The 26,317-nt window shown below is 44.0% G+C and overlaps 1 protein-coding gene across 9 annotated transcripts in view; it reads right to left on the bottom strand.

Annotated features, from left to right (window-relative positions):
* The window catches only part of PRKDC (protein kinase, DNA-activated, catalytic subunit), a 157,877-nt gene that overhangs the window by 128,064 nt on the left and 3,496 nt on the right, over positions 1-26,317 (bottom strand). For 7 of the 9 annotated variants that reach the window (XR_014843848.1, XR_014843847.1, XR_014843849.1 and 4 more), the window contains exons 6-17: positions 24,928-25,040; positions 24,735-24,834; positions 18,147-18,202; positions 18,035-18,065; positions 17,425-17,582; positions 12,925-13,071; positions 11,513-11,677; positions 10,894-11,062; positions 9,921-9,970; positions 9,202-9,327; positions 6,224-6,376; positions 501-616 (exon numbers count right to left, since the gene is read on the bottom strand). Coding sequence is in view for 6 of the 9 variants with exons in the window: in XM_021089419.2 (XP_020945078.2) it covers positions 501-616; positions 6,224-6,376; positions 9,202-9,327; positions 9,921-9,970; positions 10,894-11,062; positions 11,513-11,677; positions 12,925-13,071; positions 17,425-17,582; positions 18,035-18,065; positions 18,147-18,202; positions 24,735-24,834; positions 24,928-25,040 (1,384 nt within the window). In the remaining 3 variants the exon portion in view is untranslated. The remainder of the gene's footprint in view (positions 1-500; positions 617-6,223; positions 6,377-9,201; positions 9,328-9,920; positions 9,971-10,893; positions 11,063-11,512; positions 11,678-12,924; positions 13,072-17,424; positions 17,583-18,034; positions 18,066-18,146; positions 18,203-24,734; positions 24,835-24,927; positions 25,041-26,317) is intronic. The other 2 variants (XM_085022415.1, XM_085022414.1) reach the window with 2 other exon arrangements.

Genomic DNA, 26,317 nt, shown 5'->3' with positions numbered 1-26,317 from the left:
CATTCCTTATTTTCCCTACCTGAGGACCTTTTAAAATATATTAAAAAAAAAAAAAAAAGCCTCAGCTGGTACATTTAGATAGAGTTTAAAGCTTCGCAGAAGTGGTTTTATATTTTAAGCCCTACAATTTCACTTCTTGCATCTCCAAAAGTGATCTTCCTATATTATAGCCAATAACTGATAATTCCACTCTTAAACATATAAGATTTTCTTTATTTTTATTTCTTTATTTATTTATTTTGCCATTTCTTTGGTCCACTCCAGCAGCATATGGAGGTTCCCAGGCTAGGGGTCGAATTGGAGCTGTAGCCACCAGCCTACGCCAGAGCCACAGCAACTCGGGATCCGAGCCGCGTCTGCGACCCACACCACAGCTCACGGCAACGCCGGATCCTTAACCCACTGAGCGAGGCCAGGGATCGAACCCACAACCCCATGGTTCCTAGTCAGATTCGTTAACCACTGAGCCACGACAGGAAATCCTAAGATTTTTTAAATACCTGCAAAATTCCACCAGGTTGATGAAAGCTGAAAAATCTTTAGGTTTAGCAGGATGTAAATTAGCAGCTGGATCTGAAGTTGGGATCACCCAAACACCAGTAGCTTCATTTTCACCCTGAAAAATAAGTTGTACCAAGAAGACACTGCACCATTCAATCATTCAACAAACAACTGAGCAAAGGACTCTATGACCTGAGGCTATGAAGAAGGAATACAGAGGTGAGAAGGCACAGACCTGCCCAAGAAGCTCAGTTGGATAGAAAAGCTGGGACCCTCAGAAAACACCAGAAACAGGGCAACCACAAGCCAAAACCAAATATTGCATTTGCAAAAAATAAAAAAAAACAAACAAACAATCAAACAGATAATAACAGGAGACCATCCAACCAAAAAAAAAAAAAAAAGAAAGGAAGACTGGAGAACCATAGAATCAACTGGAACACGAGGTTCAAAATGGCAATAAATAATCATCTATCAATTATCACCTTAAATGTCAATGGACTGAATGCCCCAATCAAAAGACACAGAGTGGCTGAGTGGATAAAAAGGCAAAAACCTTCAATATGCTGCCTACAAGAAACTCACCTTAGGACAAAAGATACATATAGATTGAAAGTGAAAGGGTGGGGAAAAATATTTCACGCCAATGGACATGAGCAGGAGTCGCAACACTCATATCAGACAAAATTGACTTTAAAACAAAAGACATAAAGAAAGACAAAGAAGGACACTACTTAATGATTAAGGGATCCATCCAAGGAGAGGATGTTACTATCGTCAACATATATGCCCCAAATATAGGAGCACCCAGATACATACAACAAATATTAACAGACATAAAGGGAGATATTGATGAGAATACAATCATAGTAGGAGACCTTAATACCCCCCTCACATCAATGGACAGATCCTCTAGACAGAAAACCAATAAAGCAACAGAGATCCTAAAGGAAATAATAGAAAAGTTAGACTTAATTGATATCTTCAGGACACTACATCCAAAAAAAGCAGAATACACATTCTTCTCAAATGCTCATGGAACATTCTCAAGAATTGACCACATATTGGGACACAAAGCTAACCTCAATAAATTTAGGAGCATAGAAATTATCTCAAATATCTTTTCTGACCACAATGCCATGAAATTAGAAACCAACCACGGGAAAAGGAAAGAGAAAAAACCTACTACATGGAGACTAAACAACATGCTACTAAAAAACCAATGGGTCAATGAGGAAATCAAGAAGGAAATTAAAAACTACCTTGAAACAAATGATAATGAAGACACAACCTCTCAAAATTTATGGGATGCTGCGAAAGCAGTGCTCAGAGGGAAATTTATAGCAATACAGGCCTTTCTCAAAAAAGAAGAAAGATCCCAAATTGACAACTTAACCCTCCACCTAAACGAATTAGAAAAAGAAGAACAAAAAAGTCCTAAAGTCAGCAGAAGGAAGGAAATTATAAAGATCAAAGAAGAAATCAATAAAATAGACTCAAAAAACAATAGAGAAAATTAATAAAACCAACAGCTGGTTCATTTAAAAGGTAAACAAAATTGACAAACCCCTGGCCAGACTCACTAAAAAGAGGAGAGAAAGAACCCAAATAACCAAAATTATAAATGAAAAAGGAGAAATCACAACGGATTCTCCAGAAATACAAAAAAACATAAGAGAATACTATGAACAACTATATGGCAACAAGTTTGACAATCTGGAAGAAATGGACAATTTTCTAGAATCTTACAGCTTGCCAAAACTGAATCAAGTAGAAACAGACCAACTGAACAGACCGATCACTAGAAATGAAATTGAAAAGGTCATAAAATCACTCCCTACAAATAAAAGTCCAGGACCAGATGGCTTCACAGGTGAATTTTATCAAACATATAAAGAGGAATTGGTGCCCATCCTCCTTAAACTCTTTCAAAAGGTTGAAGAAGAAGGAATACTCCCAAAGACATTCTATGAGGCCAACATCACCCTCATTCCAAAACCAGACAGAGATACCACCAAAAAAGAAAACTATCGCCCAATATCATTGATGAATATAGATGCAAAAATTCTCAACAAAATCTTAGCCAACCAAATCCAACAACATACCAAAAAAAAATCATACACCATGACCAGGTTGGGTTCATCCCAGGTTCACAAGGATGGTTCAACATACGCAAATCAATCAGCATCATACACCACATTAACAAAAAAAAAGTCAAAAATCATATGATCATCTCAATAGACGCAGAAAAAGCATTTGACAAAGTCCAACATCCATTCATGATCAAGACCCTCGCCAAAGTGGGTATAGAGGGAACATTCCTGAATATAATCAAAGCCATTTATGATAAACCCACAGCAAATATAATCCTCAATGGGGAAAAACTGAAAGCCTTCTCACTCAAATCTGGAACAAGACAGGGATGCCCACTCTCACCACTGCTCTTCAACATCGTTTTGGAAGTCCTAGCCACAGCAATTAGACAAACAAAAGAAATCAAAGGCATCCATATAGGAAGAGAAGAGATCAAACTGTCACTGTATGCAGACGACATGATACTATACCTAGAAAACCCTAAGGACTCAACCCCAAAACTACTTGAACTGATTAATAAATTCAGCAAAGTAGCAGGCTATAAGATTAACATTCAGAAGTCAGTTGCATTTCTGTATACCAGCAATGAAATATTAGAAAAGGAATACAAAAATACGATACCTTTTAAAATTGTACCTCACAAAATCAAATACCTCGGAATACACCTGACCAAGGAGGTAAAGGACCTATATGCCGAGAACTATAAAACTTTAATCAAAGAAATCAAAGAAGATGTAAAGAAATGGAAAGATATTCCATGTTCCTGGATTGGAAAAATCAATATTGTAAAAATGGCCATACTACCCAAAGCAATCTACAGATTCAATGCAATCCCTATCAAATTACCCATGACATTTTTCACAGAACTACAACAAACAATCCAAACATTTATATGGAACCACAAAAGACCCAGAATTGCCAAAGCAATCCTGAGAAACAAAAACCAAGCAGGAGGCATAACTCTCCCAGACTTCAAGAAATACTACAAAGCCACAGTCATCAAAACAGTGTGGTACTGGTACCAAAACAGACAGACAGACCAATGGAACAGAATAGAGAATCCGGAAATAAACCCTGACACCTATGTTCAATTAATCTTTGACAAGGGAGGCAAGAACATAAAATGGGAAAAAGAAAGTCTATTCAGGAAGCATTGCTGGGAAACCTGGACTGCTGCATGCAAAGCAATGAAACTAGAACACACCCTCACACCATGCACAAAAATAAACTCAAAATGGCTGAAAGACTTAAATATACGACAGGATACCATCAAACTCCTAGAAGAAAACATAGGCAAAACACTCTCTGACATCAACATCATGAATATTTTCTCAGGTCAGTCTCCCAAAGCAATCGAAATTAGAGCAAAAATAAACCCATGGGACCTCATCAAACTGAAAAGCTTTTGCACAGCAAAGGAAACCCAAAAGAAAACAAAAAGACAGCTTACAGAATGGGAGAAAACAGTTTCAAATGATGCAACGGACAAGGGCTTAATCTCTAGAATATATAAGCAACTTATACAACCCAACAGCAAAAAAGCCAATCAATCAATGGAAAAATGGGCAAAAGACCTGAATAGACATTTCTCCAAAGAAGATACACAGATGGCCAGCAAACACAGGAAAAAATGCTCAACATCCCTGATTATAAGAGAAATGCAAATCAAAACTACCATGAGATACCACCTCACACCAGTCAGAATGGCCATCATAAATAAATCCACAAATAACAAGTGCTGGAGGGGCTGTGGAGAAAAGGGAACCCTCCTGCACTGTTGGTGGGAATGTCAACTGGTACAGCCACGATGGAGAACAGTTTGGAGATACCTTAGAAATCTATACATAGAACTTCCATATGACCCCGCAATCCCACTCTTGGGCATCTATCCAGACAAAACTCTACTTAAAAGAGACACGGGCACCCGCATGTTCATTGCAGCACTATTCACAATAGCCAGGACACGGAAACAACCCAAATGTCCATCGACAGAGGATTGGATTCGGAAGATGTGGTATATATACACAATGGAATACTACTCAGCCATAAAAAAGAATGACATAATGCCATTTGCAGCAACATGGATGGAACTAGAGACTCTCATACTGAGTGAAATGAGCCAGAAAGACAAAGACAAATACCATATGATATCACTTATAACTGGAATCTAATATCCAGCACAAATGAACATCTCCTCAGAAAAGAAAATCATGGACTTGGAGAAGAGACTTGTGGCTGCCTGATGGGAGGGGGAGGGAGTGGGAGGGATCGGGAGCTTGGACTTATCAGACGCAACTTAGAATAGATATACAAGGAGATCCTGCTGAATAGCATTGAGAACTATGTCTAGATACTCATGTTGCAACAGAACAAAGGGTGGGGTAAAAAAATGTAATTGTAATGTATACATGTAAGGATAATCTGACCCCCTTGCTGTACAGTGGGAAAATAAAAACATTAAAAAAAAAAAAAAAAAGAAAACACTAGAGAGGGGACACAGGGACACCCCCAGTGAAGGAGAGGTGCAAACACAGGAAGGCGAGGGGAGACAACTCCTCAGAGGAGCAGTGGTGCCTGGACAGAGGCCAGCTTCACACGGTAGGAAGCATCAGCAATGACACAGAGGTGTCAAACTGAGAAACAGAGGGCTAGGGGCTAGTATTAAGTAACATACAAATATTAAAATACTAAGTGAGTGTTTCAAATTCAGGTGGAAATGTTGCAGAAGTAGTTAGAAACACAGGGTTGGAAGCAGGGAAGGCTAGAGACTTCTTTGGAACTTAGACTTATTTGGGAAACGCTAACAGAGGTGACAGCTGACACGCTGGAAGATGCCAGGGGAGCAGAGACAGAGACTAGTACGTGTGCTCCAAACGCGGATGGGTGGCTGAGAGGCCTGGTGAGTCCCCAGGGCACAGGGTTAATGAAATGCTTTAGACATGCATAGCAGAAAGCGTAAAGAGCGACAGACCACACTTGGTGTCCCTGCCAACAAGCGTAAGAGCAGAAGGTTACCAGTGCAGCAAGGGCCTTACTCTGCCCCCACATGGCTTTGGGCTCGGCCGCACACGCACAGACCTTGACATGCAAAATCAACTCCAAGGACCACAGGGCTCAAGAGTCAACTGCACTTTGCCACGAGTCTCGTTATCTGAGTGTTCTGGTACTAAAAATCCTCAGAGGCCAGCAGCCCTGAGCCGCAGTTTCACTCCAGGTCATACACCTGTGACCCCGGCCAGGAAAACAGTGCAGAAAAAGGGGAGGGGGCATTCTTCCTGGTCTGCCTCTGCCTACTATCTACTGTCTCAAGAGCATAGCGTCTCCCCTGCTAGGAAACAGAGGGATCCCAGGTCTCCCAATCTTACTGCAAAACAAGATCTGGCCCTTTAATATTGCTTAAGAATGAGTAACAATCCTTGCAATAATTTTTTCCAAAAAAAAACTGCTCTGTTATTCAACATATAAATTGCTTTTTAAACCATCTACTACAGAATATTTTCTATACATTATGCAACTCAAATAGAAAAGGATCAATGACACATAGTAATGCTGAAGAAACCAATTTCCTGCAACACTCTACAGAGAGATGGTATAAAAATAGTTCAGAATTATTACGACAAAATCTAACCTCTTTCTCTGCAACATTCTGCCTTTCTAGTGTAAGATCCAATTTCTCCACAATCTTCAAAACTGACTTTACAAATTCATCGTACAGCATACGACTCAGACTTCGAGGGGAGGAATTCACAAAGAGAAATGCTTCATCTGCTAAAAGAGAATCCTTAAAATAAAAAAAAATAAAGTTCAAAATCTGCAAAAAAGTCCATTAAATTAGCATTATGACATACAGATATACATGCAAATTTAGGTACAATGGAAACTGCTGTGCAAACTATAGATTTACTTCAAAGGTTTCAAGCTGGAAAATGTACTTCCTAAACTATTAGGGCAATATCATTTTAGTCAGATACGACTGGCCAGTAACATAACAAACACTTACACATACACAGCAGAGGAGGAGAAGATTTAGGGCAATCCTTGCCAAAGTGTTTACTTCACGAACTTTGTGTGTGTGCACTATACACACCTGTCATGTATGTATTCACGCAAATACACATGCACACACATATACACATATTAATACACACACGTACATGCATACAGATAAATATCCTCAGAATGGATTTTAAAGCACTATTATCTATTACTTCTTCAAAAATGCCTTTCCTAAAATATTCTATGGAACTTACCTCAAAATACACCTAACATCACATAGAAGACAGAATTATTTGGAATTCCCACTGGGAACAACGGGTTAAGAATGTGGTATTGCCGCAGCTCTGGCATGGGTTTGAGCCCTGGCCCAGGAACTTCCATATGCCATGGGCATGACCAAAAAAAAGAAAGAATTCTTTTAGGTAAAATTACTAACATTACTACACAATTTTACCTCAATAACAAAAACTACTAAGATTTTTTTCAGAGGATGGGAACCATCTTTTGAGAAAAATTGCTTCTCCTAGGCTATTAATGCTTTGTCAAAGACTTTATGTTACATGGTAGCCAGAAACTGGCTTAAAGCAGGCACTAAGAAACATGGGCCAGGGAGTTCCCATTGTGGCGCAGTGGTTAACGAATCTGACTAGGAATCATGAGGTTTCGGGTTCGGTCCCTGGCCTTGCTCAGTGGGTTAAGGATCCGGCACTGCCGTGACCTGTGTTGAGGTTTGCAAACGTGGCTCAGATCCTGCGTTGCTGTGGCTCTGGCTTAGGCCTACAGCTACAGCTCCGATTAGACCCCTAGCCTGGGAACCTCCATATGCCGCAGGAACGGCCCTAGAAAAGGCAAAAAAACAAAAAAACAAAAAAAAACAAAAAAAAAAATTGGCCAGAAACATGAGGCAGGAGGCATTATGCTAATCATGAAAAACATCTGTGCACCAACAATCATAAGACCTATTAGGTCAGTTTAACAGATGAGAACACAGCTCTTCCAAGATGATAACACTGTCACATTTTTGTCATCTACCAGGATGGATCTGCTCAAAGGAACAACATAGCACCAACTATATACCATGAATGCTGCTTCTTAAGCTAAAAGGAGGACCCTTGGAGGTCCCGTTGTGGTTCAGCAGGTTAAGAATCCAACTAGTGGAGTTCCCGTCGTGGCGCAGTGGTTAACGAATCCGACTAGGAACCATGAGGTTGCGGGTTCGGTCCCTGCCCTTGCTCAGTGGGTTAACGATCCGGCGTTGCCGTGAGCTGTGGTGTAGGTTGCAGACGAGGCTCGGATCCTGCGTTGCTGTGGCTCTGGTGTAGGCCGGTGGCTACAGCTCCGATTCAACCCCTAGCCTGGGAACCTCCATATGCCGTGGGAGCGGCCCAAGAAATAGCAACAACAACAACAACAAAAAAGACAAAAGACAAAAAATAAATAAATAAATAAATAAATAAAAATTAAAAAAAAAAAAAAAAAAAAAAAAGAATCCAACTAGTATCCATGAGGATTCAGCTTTGATCCCTGGCCTCGCTCAGTGAATTAAGGATCCTGAGTTGCCGTGAGCTGTGATGTAGGTCGTAAATGTGGCTTGGCTCCTGCACTGCTGTGCACAAGCCAGCAGTTGCAGCTCTGATTCAACCCCTAGTCCAGGAACTTCTAAATGCTGTAGGTGTGGCCCTAATAAATGAATAACAAAATGAAGAAGGACCCAGCTACAGTAATTAATTCTAAATTTGAGTTCTGAGATTTTGTTCCTTTTAATTGATTTTTTTTCTAGTCTCACTTTAACTATGCTAACATACACTGTTTTAATTTTTCATTACTTGAAGTACTTAAAAAAAAAACAAAACAACTATTGGAGTTTCTTGGCGATGCAGTGGGTTAAGGATCCAGCACTGTCACTGCTGTGGCACAGGTTCAATCTCTAGCCCAGAACTTCTGCATGCTGTAGGCATGGCCAAAAAAATAAAAAATTTTAAATTTTAAAAATAAGACTTTTTGGGGAGATCCTGTTGTGACACAGTGGGAAAATGAATCTGACTAGTATCCAAGAGGATGCAGGTTTGATATCTAGCCTTGCTCAGTGGCTTAAGGATCTGGCATCGCAGGGAGCTGAGGTATAGGTCACAAGCACGGCTCAGATCCCAAGTTGCTGTGGCTGTGGAGTAGGCTGGCAGCTGCAGCTCCAATTCAACCCCTAGCCTGGGAACTTTCACATGCTGCAGGTGAGGCCCCAAAAGGATAAAAAAAAAAAGATTAAAAAATTTAAAATAAAACTTTTTGGGAGTTCCTGTCATGGCTCAGCAGAAACGAACCTGACTAGTATCCATGAGAACTCAGGTTTGATCCCTTGCCTCGTTCAGCAGGTTAAGGATCCAGCACTGCCATGAGCTGTGGCATAGGCCGACAGCTGCAACTCCAATTCCAACCCTAGCCTGGGTATTTCCATGTGCCAAGGGTACAGTCCTGAAAAGCAAAAAAAAAAAAAAAAAATTGAAAGCTAATAAAATATACTTCTGAAGTAATTAAGTCCTAAGTGTGTAAAACTGTGGAGGCTAATAAAGAGGAACCAAGGTACTTCTATGGCTTTAGACCTGTTGTTTTTACCATTGTCTGGTCACAGCTCAGGAGATTTCTAAAAAGATCCAAGTAGTCTCTGCATGTGGGCACTTTCCACCCTCTGGTCCTAACTTCCTCTGATGCATGGGCATCCTCAGATTCAGACTCCGCACCCTGGGGGAAGACAGACACCAAGCACTGAGGACGGATTCTCAGAACAAGCACCACTTCCTGATTTCAGAATTCTCTCAACGAAAACAGCCACCAGCTGGAGGCTATAATTTGGTTAAGGAAGATAGCATAGTGTGAAAGCATAATAAAAACTTGGGGAAAAAGTCATGAATTTCTAACTGGGACTAAAATAGCAATGCACTAACAAATGCTTCAAAACAATACCAAAGGTATGTGTCATAAATAACTTATCTCACCTTCGGACATAGATCTCTCACCTCATTCTATTTCCTGTACTTCAAATAACTAAGACATGCCTCCCATCACACACCTAAGTACTTGGTCCTGGAGTTTCAGGAGAAAAAATATCCCTTTTTGTAAAAATGTATGCATAATAGGTCATATTTAGGGATGTTGCATAACCTAGAAGTTCATTTACCTAAAAAAATACACAGGTATTACATCCTACACTTTTCAGAATGTGAGGCATGGCTAATAACAAAAAAGCCACTTCTATACATTCACAGACTGAAACCTGCAGCAACATCTCTCACAAGATAATAAAGGCTAATTTTCAAATCAGAGTCAGAATTTACCTTTTGAAGAATCACTGGTTTAGAGCATATTCTGATTAAACCCTGATGCACTAAAAAAAAAGAAAATGAAAAACTGAAAAATAAACCAAACCCTCAATAAAAACAAAAACAAACCTTCAATGAAATTATAGCCATTTTTTTCTTTTTTTCTTTTTAGGGCCGCACCTGCAGCATATGGAAGTTCCCAGGCTAGGGGTTGAATTGGAGCTGCAGCTGCCGGCCTACACCACAGCCACAACAACCCAGATCCAAGACACGTCTGCGACCTAAACCACAGCCACAGCAACACTGGATCCTTAACCCACTGAGCGAGGCCAAGGATCAAACCTGTATCCTCATGGACACTATGTCAGGTTCTTAACCCACTGATCCACAAGAGGAACTCCCAGCCATTGTTTTTTAACATAATATACCTCTCAATCTTTTTCCCTAAGTTTGCTATTATCTTTACTTTTAAATTTCAGACTATTAAGATTCAAAAGCAAGAGAAAAGAATTCAAAAAAAGATAGAAAAAGGAGATTTTGGTCCTCCAAAACATCAGGAGTTCTTTAAGAGGCATCAAAAGATAGAATAAATATAAATCAACTATAATAAAAAAATGGGTTTTTTTAAGATATAATAGGAGTTCCCGTTGTGGCACAGCAGAAACGAAGCTGACTAGTAACCATAAGTTTGTGGGCCCTTGTGGGCCCGATCCCTGGCCTCGCTCAGTGGGTTAAGGATCCGGAGTTGCCGTGAGTTGTGGTGTAGGACACAGACACGGCTCAGATTCTGTATTACTGTGGCTGTGGTGTAAGCCAGCAGCTGTAGCTCCAATTCCACCCCTAGCCTGAGAACCTCCATATGCCTCAGGTACAGGCCTAAAAAGAAAAGAAAAAAGAAAAGCAAACCAGATGTTCTTTATCTATATCAAACAACACGTTAGGTATTCATCATCATCATCATAAAAACAAGAGTGAATTCCAAACTCACCCACAGTACCAATGCAATTCCAGAGAACTGGTCCTTTTTCCGCTAAGGCCAGGAACACTTTCACTATGGCTTTGCAACACACAGACTGCATTTTTGGACTGTATTGTGGAAAAGTGTCTATCTGTGCGACAATAAGATGTTCCAGAACTGGAGTATAGACCTCAGGAAGCTTCAGAGAAGAAAGCCAGCTGAAGTCAGGGGAGGGAGTAAACAAGCACAAAGATACCCAAAGCGCCACAGTGACCAGAACCCAGCCGGACACACAGCAGAGCCTCTTATCTAATCTGCTAATAGGCTTAATATTCACTGCTGTGACTAAAAAAATCAGAACGAAACCATCTGAATGATACTCAAGGTATAATTAATCCCATCCCGAGCAACAATCTTAATCTTTTAGAAAGATAAAAAGAGCACCAGATAATTTTTCCTACTTTGGGAACAAAATGTCGAGTTTCAGGATCAAAATTATACCAACCCGAAATACTAACTAAAAACACCCCCTTGATCACAAAGGTGCCTGTACCGAATGCATAAAACTCCTACTATTCCACCAGATTACTTGAAGAACTGAGATAAAATAGTAAAAGATGTACTCCTTTTCAGTAACTCTTTCCCTTACTGTATCCAGGTAGAGCAGGACGCTGGCCAGAGACTGGAGGAAAGCAGGCATCTGGTAGGCGTGGTCCTCAGCAGTGTCCGTCTCCACCAGGAATAGCTGCTTGCAGCGCTGAATGAGCTCCACGTACATGAAGTCAACATCTTTGGCATTTATAGCCTTGCAAGGCTTGAGAAAAGGTAAACAACACTCTTGGTCAACCTTACCAACGTCTAAGTAATGATACGTAAGGTTTTCTGTTAAGCCACATTGTCATAAACTGAATATTAAAAAGCTTTTTAATGGAGAAGAAATACAGATATTAAATAGTGTATGTTATAAAGATACTTGAAAAAAATCTGAAAGCCATACTAAACTGTTACTGATACACAAAACACCTACTAATCACACTTGCATTCTAGGCACTGGACAAAGGAGGGGAGTCCCTGTGCAGAGGCCAGTGGCCCAGATGAGGGACAGAAGCACACCCATAGAGCACGCGGGACTGCGCTACCTTTATAACTCACAGTCTGACCGGCCACCCACTGCCCACTGAGGGTGGTGCAAGGGCTTCCTCAGAGTAAGGTGCAGCCCAGCCTCCAGAAGGCTCCGGCCCTGCGCCTATTCAGAGTGCTCTCCCTTCCTTCCTGCCTGAGGCCACGCTCTGACCACCTAACTCAGTCAAGTGTGCACCTAAGCACCATGAACATGTCCACAAGAGTTAGCGCTTGGCCATGAGGCTAGACACCCCTCGCTACTGGGCACCTCTCAGCCTTGTCACACTGGCTCTTCTGCCCTAGGAAGGACAAAAGAGACAAATGAAGATTTTTTGAAGGGGAAAGATCATCTAGAAGCAAATGAGGACGTTTCAGGGATGGAACAAGGTGTGAGAGTAGAAGGCTGGGAGTCTCGCTGGTGGGCAGGTCAGCACAGAGAGGCAGCGGGGGACTCTGTCTGTCCAGCAGACACCACTTATCCACCAGGAAGGAAGCAACCTCAGCTACACTTCACAACCCTCAATAGACCACCCGCAGCCCTGGGGCCTTTGCTAAGCAGTGAGTGTCATGGAGCTCGACGTCCCTTCCCCAGGAACGGGAGCACAGCACAGGGAAAACGTGGTATCTCTAGTCCTCAGGCTGGAATTACATCTTGTTCTGTCACCTGTTAACTGTGTCCTTTCACAGGTGACCTCATTTCTCTGGGCCTCACTTTCCTCATCTGTAAAGTGGAATAATACTCCTAAAAACTTGTAGGAAAGTTATGACTATTTGAAATAATACACAGACAGAATTCTAGTACATAGCAGGCACTGAAAAAACAAATTAACAAAGCAAAAAAGAACAACACCACAAGTGTGAGATGCTATTCAAAATGCAATAAATCACACTCCTCTAAACATTCGAATGAAACTGAAAAGAGAAGTGAAGGAGCCCCACCCCTGCAAACAGTCCATATCCACGAATGGCGACAGACAAATCCTTGCTGCTGGCATCGCTGTCTCTGATGATCCCGTAGAACTGCTCCATGAAGTACTGCAGCTTGCTCCTGTGCTTCTCAGCATCGCCGGCCACCATCAGAGAAACCTGCAAGAGCATGACGTTCCCTGGAGAAGTATGTTTAACAAAGGAACCTATGCAAACGTGGGAAGGCTAGAACTGCTGGACTGGATGTGACCTAGGGGCTATTGCCACCACAGTCACTTTTACTGTAAAGAACCAGTCAACTTGCTTGGTCTCCATTAGGTTTGGAAAAGGCACTTTCTTAAGTAAGCCTTTATTACGCATGACGCATTTTTCCTAGAGAAAGCAACTGAAAGAGACCAGGTAAATGCAGAAAAATGTACGCATGTAACACAAGCTCCGGGGCTAAGGCTCCTGCTGAAGCAGAAATCATCTTTAGACTCATCTGCGACTCACGGTGAGGCAGGCCCAGTGGCCAGTGAGTTCAGAGTCACCAACAGACTGGACCCCCAGTAGGGCAACACAGAATAGGGTTCAGAACTAATATCAGAAAGACACAGCATCTCATTTTGCAAAATAAACTACAAAATATAAAGCTGAAATTCAATGAGGCAAGAAGTACTCTGAGAAGCAAGGAGACCACTGCTCACCACGCCAAGAGTTAATGGCCTAAAGACAGGGATGGCAGGGCATCAGGCGACCCCAATTCCTAAATCCGCTAAGACGGTCTGAGGCCAGAATGGGAAGAAGCCAGGAAATCAGCAAAGGCAGAGAGAAGACAGGGCCCTGTGTGGCCAACCAGGCCCCGCACCAGCCCCCAGGCCTCAAACACGCCCCTGCAGCACCTGGCGCCCATCCGTTTCAGGAGAGCAGACGTCAGGTACGTGGCGTCCTAGATCCCCTTCCCAGACTCTGAACACGCTCCTCGGGAAGGAACACACGCTGTCATCTTAGTCGCAGAACAGTTTTCCATTTTATGAACATATTATAATGTTTACACATTTAAGCTGTTTCTAAATTTTTACTATTTTACTTTCAACAAACACCCTTTTTATTTATTTATTTATTTATTTTTTGCTTTTTAGGGCCACACCTGCAGCACATAGAAGTTCCCAGGCCGGGGGTCAAATCAGACCTACACCACAGCAACACTGGATCCTTAACCTGCTGCGCAAGGCCAGGGCTTGAACCTGCTAGATCCTTAACCCACTGAGCAAGGCCAGGGATTAAACTCATGTCCTCACGGATACTAGTTGGGTTCATTACTGCTGAGCCACAATGGGAAGTCCCTTTTATGCATATTTACCCAATTATTTTCTGTATATAGTAGCATAAACTTGAAAATAATTCCCCAATGGTAGACAAGAGGTTACCACATTTTTGCTAATACAATGACACATATTATCTGTATGTTGCCACTACAGTTCATCAAGTAGATCCCAAGATGCAGGAGGAAAACAGAGCCCACAGAGCAGAAAATTTCAGGACTACAGAAATTACAAATAATTACTCCTTGATGTCAAACTCTCTCCCTCCTTCCTTCCCCATCCTCTTCCTTGGGGAAAGGAGATAACGAGAAGGGGACAACAGACAGAGAAAGGGTGCCTAGAAGCATCACCACCAAAATGGTGATTTTTTTTTTTTCCTGGTGGTAAGATTTCAAAAGATTTAACAATCTCCTTTGTATTTTTCTACATTTTTAAATTACATGCTAGTATCCTGCCATGTTTTTAACAACTTTACATAATGCTATTAAATAAAAAAGGAAAAACTTCCTTCCCACAGGAGTAACGTTTAAATTAAAAAATGTGCCCTCAAGGAGTCCCTGTCATGGCTCAGTGGTTAACGAATCCAACTAGGAACCATGAGGTTGCAGATTCGATCCCTGGCCTTGCTCAGTGGGTTAAGGATCTGGCGTTGCTATGAGCTGTGGTGTAGGTCGCAGATGCGGTTCAGATCCCGTGTTGCTGTGGCTGTGGCAGAGGCCGGCAGCTATAGCTCTGATTAGACCCCTAGCCTGGGAACCTCCATATGCCAAGGGAGTGGCCCTAGAAAAGGCAAAAAGACAAAAAAAAAAAAAAAAAAAAAAAAAAAAGTCAAAACAATGGAAAAGAAAAACTAAGTTGGAAGACATCCATCGCCTAATTTCAAGACTTAACAGAAAGCTGCAGTCATCAAGACAGTGAGGTACTAAAAAAAAAATAAAAATAAAAAAGGAGTTCCTGTCACAGCACAGGAGAAACAAATCTGACTAGGGCCCCTTAGGGCCCATGAGGTTGCAGAGGTTTTTTTTGTTGTTGTTTTGTCTTTTTGCCTTTTCTAGGGCCGCTCCCACGGCATATGGAGGTTCCCAGGCTAGGGGTCCAATCGAGCTGCAACCGCCAACCTACACCACAGCCACAGCAACGCGAGATTCGAGCCGTGTCTGCAACCTACACCACAGCTCATGGCAATGCCAGATCCTTAACCCACTGAGCAAGGCAGGGATCGAACCCACAACCTCATGGCTTCTAGTCGGATTCGTTAACCACTGTGCCACAACGGGAACTCCGAGGTTGCAGGTTTTATCCCTGGCCTCGTTCAGTGGGCTAAGGATCTGGCGTTGCTGTGAGAGGTGGTGTATGCCAGCAGCTGTAGCTCTGATTCGACCCCTAGCTTGGGAACCTCCATATGCCTAGGGTATCGTCCTTAAAAAGCAAAAAGCAAAAAAAAAAAAAAAAAAAAAGACAGTGAGGTACTATACAAACAGACAAACAGACCAGTGAAATATAAGTCTACAACATACTCACACACTTGGTTAACTGACTTGTGACAAAAGTGCCCAGGTTAGTCGAGAGGGAAAGCAACCTTTAGCAAGTGATGCTCAAACCAAAAAAATGGGAGAGGAAAAAAAGCACCTTTAAACCTTCCTTTACAGCACACACAAAAGTTAATTCAGGAGTTCCCCTTGTGGTGCAGCGGAATCGAATCTGACTGTGTCCAGGAGGATGCAGGTTTCATTCCTGGCATGGCTCAGTGGATCAGGGATCTGGCATTGCCGTGAGTTGTGGTGTAGGTTGTAGATGTGGCTTGGATCCCACCTTGCTGTGGCTCTGATTTGCCCCCTAGCCTGGGAACTTTCCATACGCCGTGGGTACAGCCCTAAAAAGTGGGGATAAAAAGAAAAAAAAAAAAAAAAAGAGTTAATTCAAAATGGATCATAGACCTAAATGTAAATGCTAAAACTATGAACCATAAAACTTCTTGCAGAAAACGATGAGAAAACCTTTGCAACCACAGGCTGGCAAAAGTTTCTGAGGTCAGCAAGAGAGTCAGCTGGAACACTGGGAGCTTGGACTTAAGCTTCAAACTCCTGCTCTTCAAAAAAGGCAGTTAAGAAAATGAAAACGAAAGCCACAAAGGAAAACTATCTGCAATATTTTGAAAAAAGAATTTGCCTCCCGACTGTATAAAGAATATTTATAGCTCGTTGATTAAAAAACATACAACCTGATTTTAAAACAAGCAAAATATCTGCATGAATACTTTACAAAACATAAGAATTGACAAACCACCACAGGAAAAAAAGATCATCAACAGACTCAACAGAAACTCAAAACCACAGCAGGTGACGGCACAACCACGAGAAGGGCTAAAATTAAAGGGTGACTGTGTCAGGTGTTGGCAAGAATGTGGAGAGACTAGGGCTCACCAGTGGGAATGTAAAACAGTGCAACTAGTTTGGAAAAGAGCTTAGCAGTTTCTTATAAGTTAAAATATACCATGTGACCCAGCAATACCACTGCTAGGTGTTTACTGAGAGAAAGCACATGCCCACGAAAACACTTGGTCATGAATGTTCTCAGCTGTTTTCTTTCAAAGAGCCCCAAACCAGGAACAACCCAAAGTCCATAAACAAGGTGTGGGGGTCTCTGCATGGACCCCGACTGTGCCACGGGTGAGGTCTTCGGGTCAGCCTGTGAATCTAACCCCCACTCCAGCACCGCTGCTCGGCTCTTCCATCAGGGCCAACCCAGCCAGGCTAACTCCCACCACCAGCCTGGTCCTCGGGAATTTCCAGCTGCCACTAGGCACACAGAAGCACAGGTACACGCGCCTTGGTTGATGGAGACGCCTTGCCAACTGCTGGCTCGGGCTCCACACCCACATCCCACCTGGATGGAAACACCCCAGGGCAGGTGGGCTCTCCTCAGTCTCCTAGCAACGCAGAGAAGCATCTTGTCTTAGGACCACTGACCCTGACCCTGACCCCCATCCTCCCTCCTGCCTCTCCACTGCTGCCCCTTCTTCTGTCCAGCCTTGGCTCTGAGGCCCTGACTGATCTGCTGCTTTCCAAGCTCTCCCCCAGACCGGCTGCCACCCTGCGGCTGGTGGCCAACCTTCCCTAAGCACCACAGATGAGCCTGTACTCATTTTCAAATGCTCACACACAATATGGGAATTTAATTTTTTGCATAAAATATTTTTAAATAGTACCTGTTTCAGAAAAGATTCCAGAGCTGAATGTGCAGCTTTTTTCAATTCCGTGTTTGGATGGCTACACCATTTTGACAGGACTTCAAATAAGGAAACGTAGTTGTCCAGAAGGCAAGTGCTAAACTGGGAGGCATGCAGCGTAAATAAGCACAGGCCAGCTGCAGATGCAAAACACATCACACTTAGAGTAGGACAACCAAGGGTGGAACAAGTGTCAAAAGTCAAACTGTGCTCCCCAAGCTCCAGCATCATTACTAATCATCGCTAATGACATAGGACCCTCTCAGACCTCCACTGGAACCAAGAGGGCCATGACTTGGCCAATGACCCCAAAACAAGCATCAGAAGTAGGATCGGGATTTGTTTAGATAAAGTCAGAATCAAACAATCTGAATTCCCTGAAAGTTGCTCTAAAGTAGTTTTCTGAAGTCACATAATCTAAATGTGACCACCTCTGCCTGCCACCTCTGCCTGCGTAAACTCCCATCAATTACCACATAGGCATGTCAGTCACAGGTGCATCATGCTCTCATTCACAATTTAAGCAAAAGTTCACTCAAGGCATCAACTTAATCGGAAACATTCCACCTCATTAAATGTAGACTCTTACCCAAAGGCACCGCATATCTCTTCAGATCAATCTACCAAAAAAAAATTTACCATCAGTGTTTGACAATCACAAGTTTCAACTGTAAAGGAATTAGAGAAAATATTCATCCTACCTGAGGACGGATTGCCTTTAATGCAAAATCAAAAATCTCCCTTGAAGTCTGGGGATCTGGGGAAAAAGAGAACACAGGCTGTCAGATCACAAGTGCATCAAGGACACACCTCACAAGAACCCTACAAGCAACCTAGTTCAGGCGGCACCCTCGCCAAGCCTTCACTCCGCTGACCCTTAAGCACCCGTCAGCTTGTGCTCTGAACCCCACTGGAGCTGCCTGTGCCGAGCTAGACACAAGCCAGTTCCTGGCAGGAGACTCCCTGCTTCTCTGCACTAGCTCCAGAGCTAACCCTGCTCATGCTCTCAGCTCCTCTCGGAAGACGTCAGAAGCCGGCTCCTTCCCCCGCAGGATCCAGCCCTACAGATGCTTGGAGGCTGCGGAGCCACCACAGCTAAACGTAACCAACACAGAAAGCGCAGCTTCCGCCTGCCGCTCAGCAACCTGGGCAAGATGTTAGCTGCTCACGCCCGCCGAGGCCACGCCCCCGATGCCTTCAGCTGGTCAGCCACTGGCACAGCTGCTCCCTATAGGAAAACCAGGGCTCGCCTTAGAAGCCCCTCACACTCGGCCCCCACAGGCTGGGCAAGCTCACCACTAGAGTGCCACATCAGGCAGCCCAGCCCTCCTGAGCCTGCCCACCACAGCCGCAGGCTGCCGCCGGGTACTCACAGGCCACTCCGCCTGGCATGCCCTTCCCAGCTGGCTCTGTGCCAGCCTGCAGGCCGTCGCCTCTCATTCCCCCTTGAGGAGAACCACCCGCTGTGCCTCTTCCATCTCCCCACACTCCCACACGCCTATTCACTGCACCCAGCGTGTCTGCCCAAAGAAGCGCTGAAACCTGTGAAGCGCCTCATCTGTCTCCTGCAGACACACACCATGGCAAGGAGCTGGGGACTCTCATCACTTCGCCCAAAGCATCAGTCGGCAGACAAAAGGCACCCAGCAACTAGGTGTCCCATGAATGAGCGGGTGGGTATGCAGCCCTGGTGCCTGCGGTCACAGCATCACACTATGCCCAACATCTACATTTTAGCCTCATGCCCAGGCTTAAACCTCAATCTTGCCACAGGCTGGTTAGATTAGCTTCCTGTTGCTGTTGTAATAAATTATCATAAACTTAGTGGCTTAAAACCACACAAACTTATTACCATGTAGTCCTGGAAGTTGAGAACTCTGAAATGGATGGACTGAGCTAAAATCAAGGTGTCAGGTCATGATGAAAGGTCTGGGAAGTCTTTTAGATGAGGTGCTGCTAGAGGAGCCAGGGATGTGTGGGTTGGGAACTAGAAAGGTATGAAGGAAACATGCCAAAATATTAGCAACATGTGTTTCTTAATGGTGGACTAACAGGTGATTTTCGTTTTCTTTTTTATTAGTTCTGGATTTCCTATGAGGAACATATTTTTAGAGTAAGAAAAACATCTTCATAAAGCATAATTACAAGACTGAAAAAATAAAATAAAGGGGGGTGGGGGGCAGGGAAGGATTCCGAGCTCCCCTCCTCCCACAGACACACCACGATCACAGCTCCAAGAAGAAAAACTTTGTCTGAGAATGACCTCAAGACACAACTGAAGACACCAAGGAACAGCCACTCAAAGGGGCAGTTCTGCCTGGCCCACGCCCCCAGCATTCTGTCGGCGAGAGGGAATCACAGCCCTGGAGGCTCCTCCGAAGAACAAGGTCTCCACCCCACATCGGGCTCCGCAGCCGGAGAAGCTGCACCCACAGGAGGAGTGCCTACAACACCTGAGAGAGCTGGAGGCCTGCAGGAAACCAGGGCCAGAGTTCCAGTGGCGCAGAGGCAGCAGCTGGAAAAAGCAGCCAGAGCTCCCAGGAAGGAGAGTCCTGGGCTAACTTATACAGAGGGTGGGGGGCAGCGATGTGTTGGCAGTCTCAGGGTACAGAGGGGCTGGTGGGGACCAGCCTCTGCGTGTGGGCTTCTGTTTGTGTGGCTCATCCTCCAGCTAGCTGGCCAGACTCGCAAGCACCTTTCCCGACTCCCCACCTAACCCATCAGCACCGCTCACCCTGCCCTGGTTTCACCTGTGGACCCGATCCAGCTGCTCTCCTCCAAGCCATCCCCCACCAGCCCTGGTGGGCACCCTCGGCCACACCAGAGCCCCAAAGCGCCCCTGCCATACCAGGCGCCCCTGACCAGCACCAGCATCCTTCCAAAGCGGCTCTCGCCCCAAGGGCTGGCCACCTTGAGTGCTGTCAAGGATGCAGAGAAAAGGGAACCACTGATGGAAATGTAAACTGGTGCAACCACTGTGGAAAAACGTGTGGAGGTTCCTCAAAAAATTAAAAATAAAACTATGGTGTGATCCAGAAAATCCCACTCCTGTGTATTTACCCGATGGAAATGAAACCACTAATCAGAAAAGACACATGCGGGAGTTCCTGTCGTGGCGCAGTGGTTAACGAATCCGACTAGGAACCATGAGGTTGCGGATTCGGGCCCTGCCCTTGCTCAGTGGGTTAACGATCCGGCGTTGCCGTGAGCTGTGGCGTAGGTTGCAGACGCAGCTCGGATCCTGCATTGCTGTGGCTCTGGTGTAGGCCGGTGGCTATAGCTCCGATTTGACCCCTAGCCCGGGAACCTCCATATGCCGCGGAAGCGGCCCAAAGAAATAGCAAAAAGACAAAAAAAAAAGAAAAAGAAAAGACACATGCACCCCAATATTCATAACAGCATTATCTATAACTGCCAAGACAGGGAAGCAACCTAAGTGCCCATCAAGAGATGAATGGATAAAGGTACACATCTGTGTGTGTATCTGTAGGACTGCTACTCAGCTGGAACAAAGAATGAAGTCTTGCCACCTGCAGCTCCATGGATGGTCCTAGACGACACTGCGCTCAGTGAAACAAGTCACAGAAAGACAAATATCATGTGATCTCACCTACATGCGGGGGCCTAAAAAACAGATGAACAAGCCTAACAAAACTGACGCAGACTCACATATACAGAGAACAAACAGATGGTTGTCAGAGGGAAGGGAGGTGGGAGAATGAGTCAAACAGGTGAGGAAGATTAAGAGGTAGAAACGTCCAGTTATAAAATACTGAGTTCCAGAGATGTAATGCACAGCACCAGGACACAGTCAACAACACTATGACAACTTTGTTGGTGACAGACGGTTTCCTATGGTACTTAATTGTCAGATCACTATGCCGTACACCTGAAACAATCAACATATTGCATTGCAACACTTCAATTAAAGAAGCAAAATAATAGAAGTTCCCACTGTGGCACACCAGGTTAAGGATCAAGCGTTGCTACTGCTGCAGCACTGGTTGCAGGTGCAGCTTAGATTTGATCCCTGGCCCAGGAACTCCCATATGCTTTGGGTACAGCAAAAAAAAAAAAAAAAAGCAAAATAACAAAGTCAAGGTGCCATCACGGTGTGTTCCTTTCTAGAGGCTTAAGGGCTGCCTCTTCCTGCTCACACCCCTGGCTTGGGCCCTTCTCAAAGCCAACCTCCTGGCGTCACAGCGCAGCTCTGACTACTGCCCCTCCTTCACAGTTAAGTGCCCTGTGATAGCCAGGTCCCCAGGTCAGCAGACAAACATCTCCAGCCCCAACTCCCCTCTGCCGTGTGCCCTAACGGTCACAGGGGCTGGGGTCACAGTGCCGTGATTCTGCCCACCTCACTACCTGAAGGACAAAGAAGTTACTTACCTTAGTTCTAGTTTGCTAGCCTGTAAAACAAAGAGATTATCACCCACCTTAGCGAAAATTCCTACAGGAATTTTCCTTGCAACATGAATAATCTTTAGTACACATTACATGACCAATAAGTGTTATTATTTTTCCTGTTCACCAAATGTCAATTAATGAGAAGCAAAAGCAACATTCCCTGCCACTACAGTCAGGTGACGGAAATAAACATACACTTGGTGGATTAAAAACACGTCACGGGAGCTGCGATAGAGAGGACTACAGAGGCCAGAGGAGGCGCCTCTCACGGGGGAGAAGAAAGGCTCCAGCAATCAGGAGATCTTTGAGCAGCAATGTGACAGAGCAAGAAGGGGCCACAGACCAGGCGCGGGCAGGCGGGGAGAGGGCAAGGAAGGGAAACCAGGCAGAACTGCCCCAGCGCTCTCAGTCAGAGGCAGCAAAGAAGGGATAAGCAGCAACAGTGGCTGAAACATACAAAAGTCCTGTTTTCACAGGTAAAAAATCATGGCATAGTGGCAATTTCTTAAGTTCCTATCTAATAAAAGCAAACACAGGTAGGAGGTAGAAAAATTTGGCAGTTACCAGAGCAAAAATGTTAAGGAAGAGCAAAAAGATTTTTTTCCCTTTTTTTTTTGTCTTTTGTTGTTGTTGTTGTTGCTATTTCTTGGGCCGCTCCCGCGGCATATGGAGGTTCCCAGGCTAGGGGTCGAATCGGAGCTGTAGCCACCGGCCTACACCAGAGCCACAGCAACGCAGGATCCGAGCCGCGTCTGCAACCTACGCCACAGCTCACGGCAACGCCGGATCGTTAACCCACTGAGCAAGGGCAGGGCCCGAACCCGCAACCTCATGGTTCCTAGTCGGATTCCTTAACCACTGCGCCACGACGGGAACTCCGATTTTTTTCCCTTTAAAGAATCTTTTAGTCAAGTTTTATTTGTCTTTTAAGACAAATTGAACTTCATAATCCTTATAATGCTGTCATAGATTATTCTCCAAACCTTTAATTTTGAGATACCACAGAAAAACATTATTGATAGCTATGGAACAAATTATATTAAACAGTTTAAAATCAATAGGCAACAATCTGCATCCTAAGAATTATAAAATGTGAGTGGAAGAAATCAAAGGCGACCTAAATAAACGGAGATGCACTGTGTGCGTGGCCCGGAGGGCTCAACACAGAGAAGACATCAACTCTCCCCAGACTCACCCCCTGACACAATGACCGTCAAAATCCAAACAAGTTTTCTCACAGACACAAACTTATTCTAAGATTTACATGGACAAGCATAGGCCTTCTAATGTCAAAATGATTTTGAAAAGAGTAACATGTGAGAACTTAACTGCACTTGACAGCTAAGGCTGACATCAAAAAGACAGAGTGGTGCTGGCAGGGGACAGACCACAGACTGATGGATTAGAACAGAGAACTCAGGAATCAGATCCACACACTGATGCCCAACGATTCCTACAAAGGCCCAAACAATTCAGGGACTTAGCAATGATTTCATGGATTTGGCACCCAAATCACAGGCAGCTAAAGAAAAAATGGATCAACTGGACTTCATCAAAATGAATAACTTTTGCACATCAAATCAACAGTGAAAAGGCAACCCACGGAATGGGAGAAAACAACGGCAAATCACATGTCTGATAAGAAATTGATACCCAGAATATATAAAGAACTCCTACACATCAATAACAAAAAGTCAAATGATCTGACCCTTTAAACATGGGCAGAGAACCCAAATAGGCCTTCATGGAAAGAAGACACACAAGCAGGAGCCAGGCACACGTAAAGACACTCAATACCATCAGCCTTCAGGGAGGTGCCACCCCACACCCACTAGGACGGCTACTTCAAACCACAGAAAATGAGTGTTGGCGAGAGGATGTGGACAAACAGTGCTTGTTGGTGGGAATGTAAATTAGGGTGGGAAACATGATGGTGAGTCCCCCCAAAATAAACACAGAACTATCCTGCAGTCCAGCAATTCTACTTCTGGGAATTCACCCCCAAAATGAAAACAGACTCCAGATATCTGCACGCTCATTTTCCAGCAGCACTACTCACAAACAGTCAAAAAGAAGCAACCCAAGTGTATACTCACACAATAGAATATCAGCCAACCTTAAAAGAGAAATTCTGACAAGCATTACAACTTGGATGAACCCTGAGGACATTGTGCAAAGTGAAATAAGCCAGTCACAGAACATGACATGCTACAAGTCCCCTTATGTCACCCTGAAATGATGACATTCAAGACACAGCCAGGCCAGTAGTGGCTGAGGGAGGAGGTGCCTGTACCCCCAAAAGGGCAGCAGGAAGGAGGCTGGTAGTGATGGACTGCCAGACACAAGTCCACACGTGACAACCCTGCTGGAACCCAGTGCCTCTTGCCAAGTGTGTGCAGGAAGCAGGTAGGGTCTGAGTGCTCTTGAACCACGGCTCCAGGAGAGGCTGACGACGGGCACACAGAGCCTCTGGGTTATTTCCTACAACTGCATGCAAGTCCACCACTGATGTGAGAGCTCAAAAACCTTCACAAGTAATGCAGTTTAGACTGACTGGTTTTTTTAGGTTTTTTTTTTTTCCTTTTTTTTTTTTTTTTTTTGGTCTTTTCTACGGCATTTGGAGGTTCCCAAGCTAGGGGTCAAATCAGAGCTGTAGCCACCCGCCTACACCACAGCCACAGCAACGCCAAATCCAAGCCGTGTCTGCAACCTACACCACAGCTCATGGCAACGCCGGATCCTTAACCCACTGAGCGAGACCAGGGATTGAACCCGAAACCTCATGGGTACTAGTTGGATTCCTCAACCACTGAGCCACGATGGGAACTCCTAAACTGACGGTTTTCAAGTAAGGACAGAAACTCAGTGCCGTTAAGTAGTACCTTCTTCCATGGACTTGGTGAAGTTACACAGAAGCGAAGCCAGTCCCTTCAGACACCCGGCCACAACAGGCAGTTTGGGCTCCCTTACTGTCGATGTCATCTAGAAGAAGAGTTTCATCAAAAAGCTGCATTCATGGAGAAAAATACACCCAATATGTGCAACGAGAAAAGAATATCAGAAAGTTCATCATACCTGGGTCTTAAGTTCACCCAGAAAAGCCCGGAAGAGTTTATCTGAATTATTTATCATTTCACTAGGATGAACTTCACCTAGTACTCCTAGGAGTTCATATATTTTTTCTAAGACTGAAAAATAAATTTTAGACAAATTAAGACCAAAACTGACATTTTAATAAGTTAAATAAAGAGGAAGCTCCCCTGTAGCATAGTGGGGTTAAGCCCCATTGTCGAAGATGTGGCTCAGGTTTGAACCCTGGCCCAACAATTCCCATGTGCTTCGGGTACAGCCAAAAAATGTAAATAAATTTATGTTTTGGAGTTCCCATCGTGGCTCAGTGGTTAATGAATCCGACTAGGAACTATGAGTCTTCGGGTTCGATCCCTGGCCTTGCTCAGTGGGTTAGGGATCCAGTATTGCCGGGAGCTGTGGTATAGGTTGCAGATGCGGCTCAGATCCCCTCATTGCTGTGGCTTTGGTGTAGGCCAGCGGCTACAGCTCCGATTGGACCCCTAGCCTGGGAACCTCCATATGCCATGGGAGCAGCCCAGGAAATGGCAAAAAGACAAAAAAAAAAAAAAATTATGTTTTAAAAATGTACAAAGACTTCTGGTTTCAGTTCAGAGGGTTAAGGATAGAACACTGACTCTGTCAGCGTGCAGGCAATCCCTGCCCTCGCTCTCCAGCGTTGCCATGAGCTGCAGTGTAGGTCTCAAGTGTGGCTCAGACCCAGTGTGGCTGTGGTGTAGACCTGCAACTGTATCTCTGATTCTACCCCTAGCCTAGGAACTTCCACATGGCGCAGATGTGGCCGTTAAAAAAAAAAAAAAAAAAAAAAAGAATATTTCATTCAAAACAATTTTACAATAAGGTACTTTATGTGCTCAATCTTTTCTGATAAGAAAAGATAATAATTTATTATTATCTTTTATTATTTTAGAGTTGGACACGGGTTGGGAGTTTTCTATTTTAAAAAATCATTTTGTAAAGACTAAAATTTTTAGGAGTTCCCTTCGTGGCTCAGCAGTTAACAAACCCAACTAGGATCTATGAGGATGCAGGTTTGATCCGTGGCCTCGCTCAGTGGGTTAAGGATCTGGTGTTGCTGTGACTGTAGGGTAAGCCGGCAGGTGCAGCTCTGATTCAACCCCTAGCCTAGGAACTTCCATATGCGGCGGGTGTGGCCCTAAAAGGTAAAAAAAAAAAAAAAAAAAAAAAAAAAAAAAGATTAAAATTTCTAAAAGCAAAGTCTTTACACATTGCTTTCGTTTCCACATTGGTCTGTTTTCAGCCAAAAAAGTTGATCTGTAAAATATCTAAGTACCTTGATAAAATAAAATTTAAAAAAAAAAAAAAAAAAAAGTTTTGGGGGTTCCTGTTGTGGCTCAGGGGGTTAAGAATCTGA

This window comes from Sus scrofa, chromosome 4 (genome assembly GCF_054392235.1).
Source record: "Sus scrofa isolate SSC_HxYL_T2T_F1_AM1 chromosome 4, Sscrofa_HxYL_maternal_Yorkshire_Landrace_v2.0, whole genome shotgun sequence".
NCBI classification, from domain to species: domain Eukaryota; kingdom Metazoa; phylum Chordata; class Mammalia; order Artiodactyla; family Suidae; genus Sus; species Sus scrofa.
The sequence above is the reverse complement of the archived record's forward strand: the minus strand, read 5'-3'. Positions and strand labels throughout refer to the sequence as shown.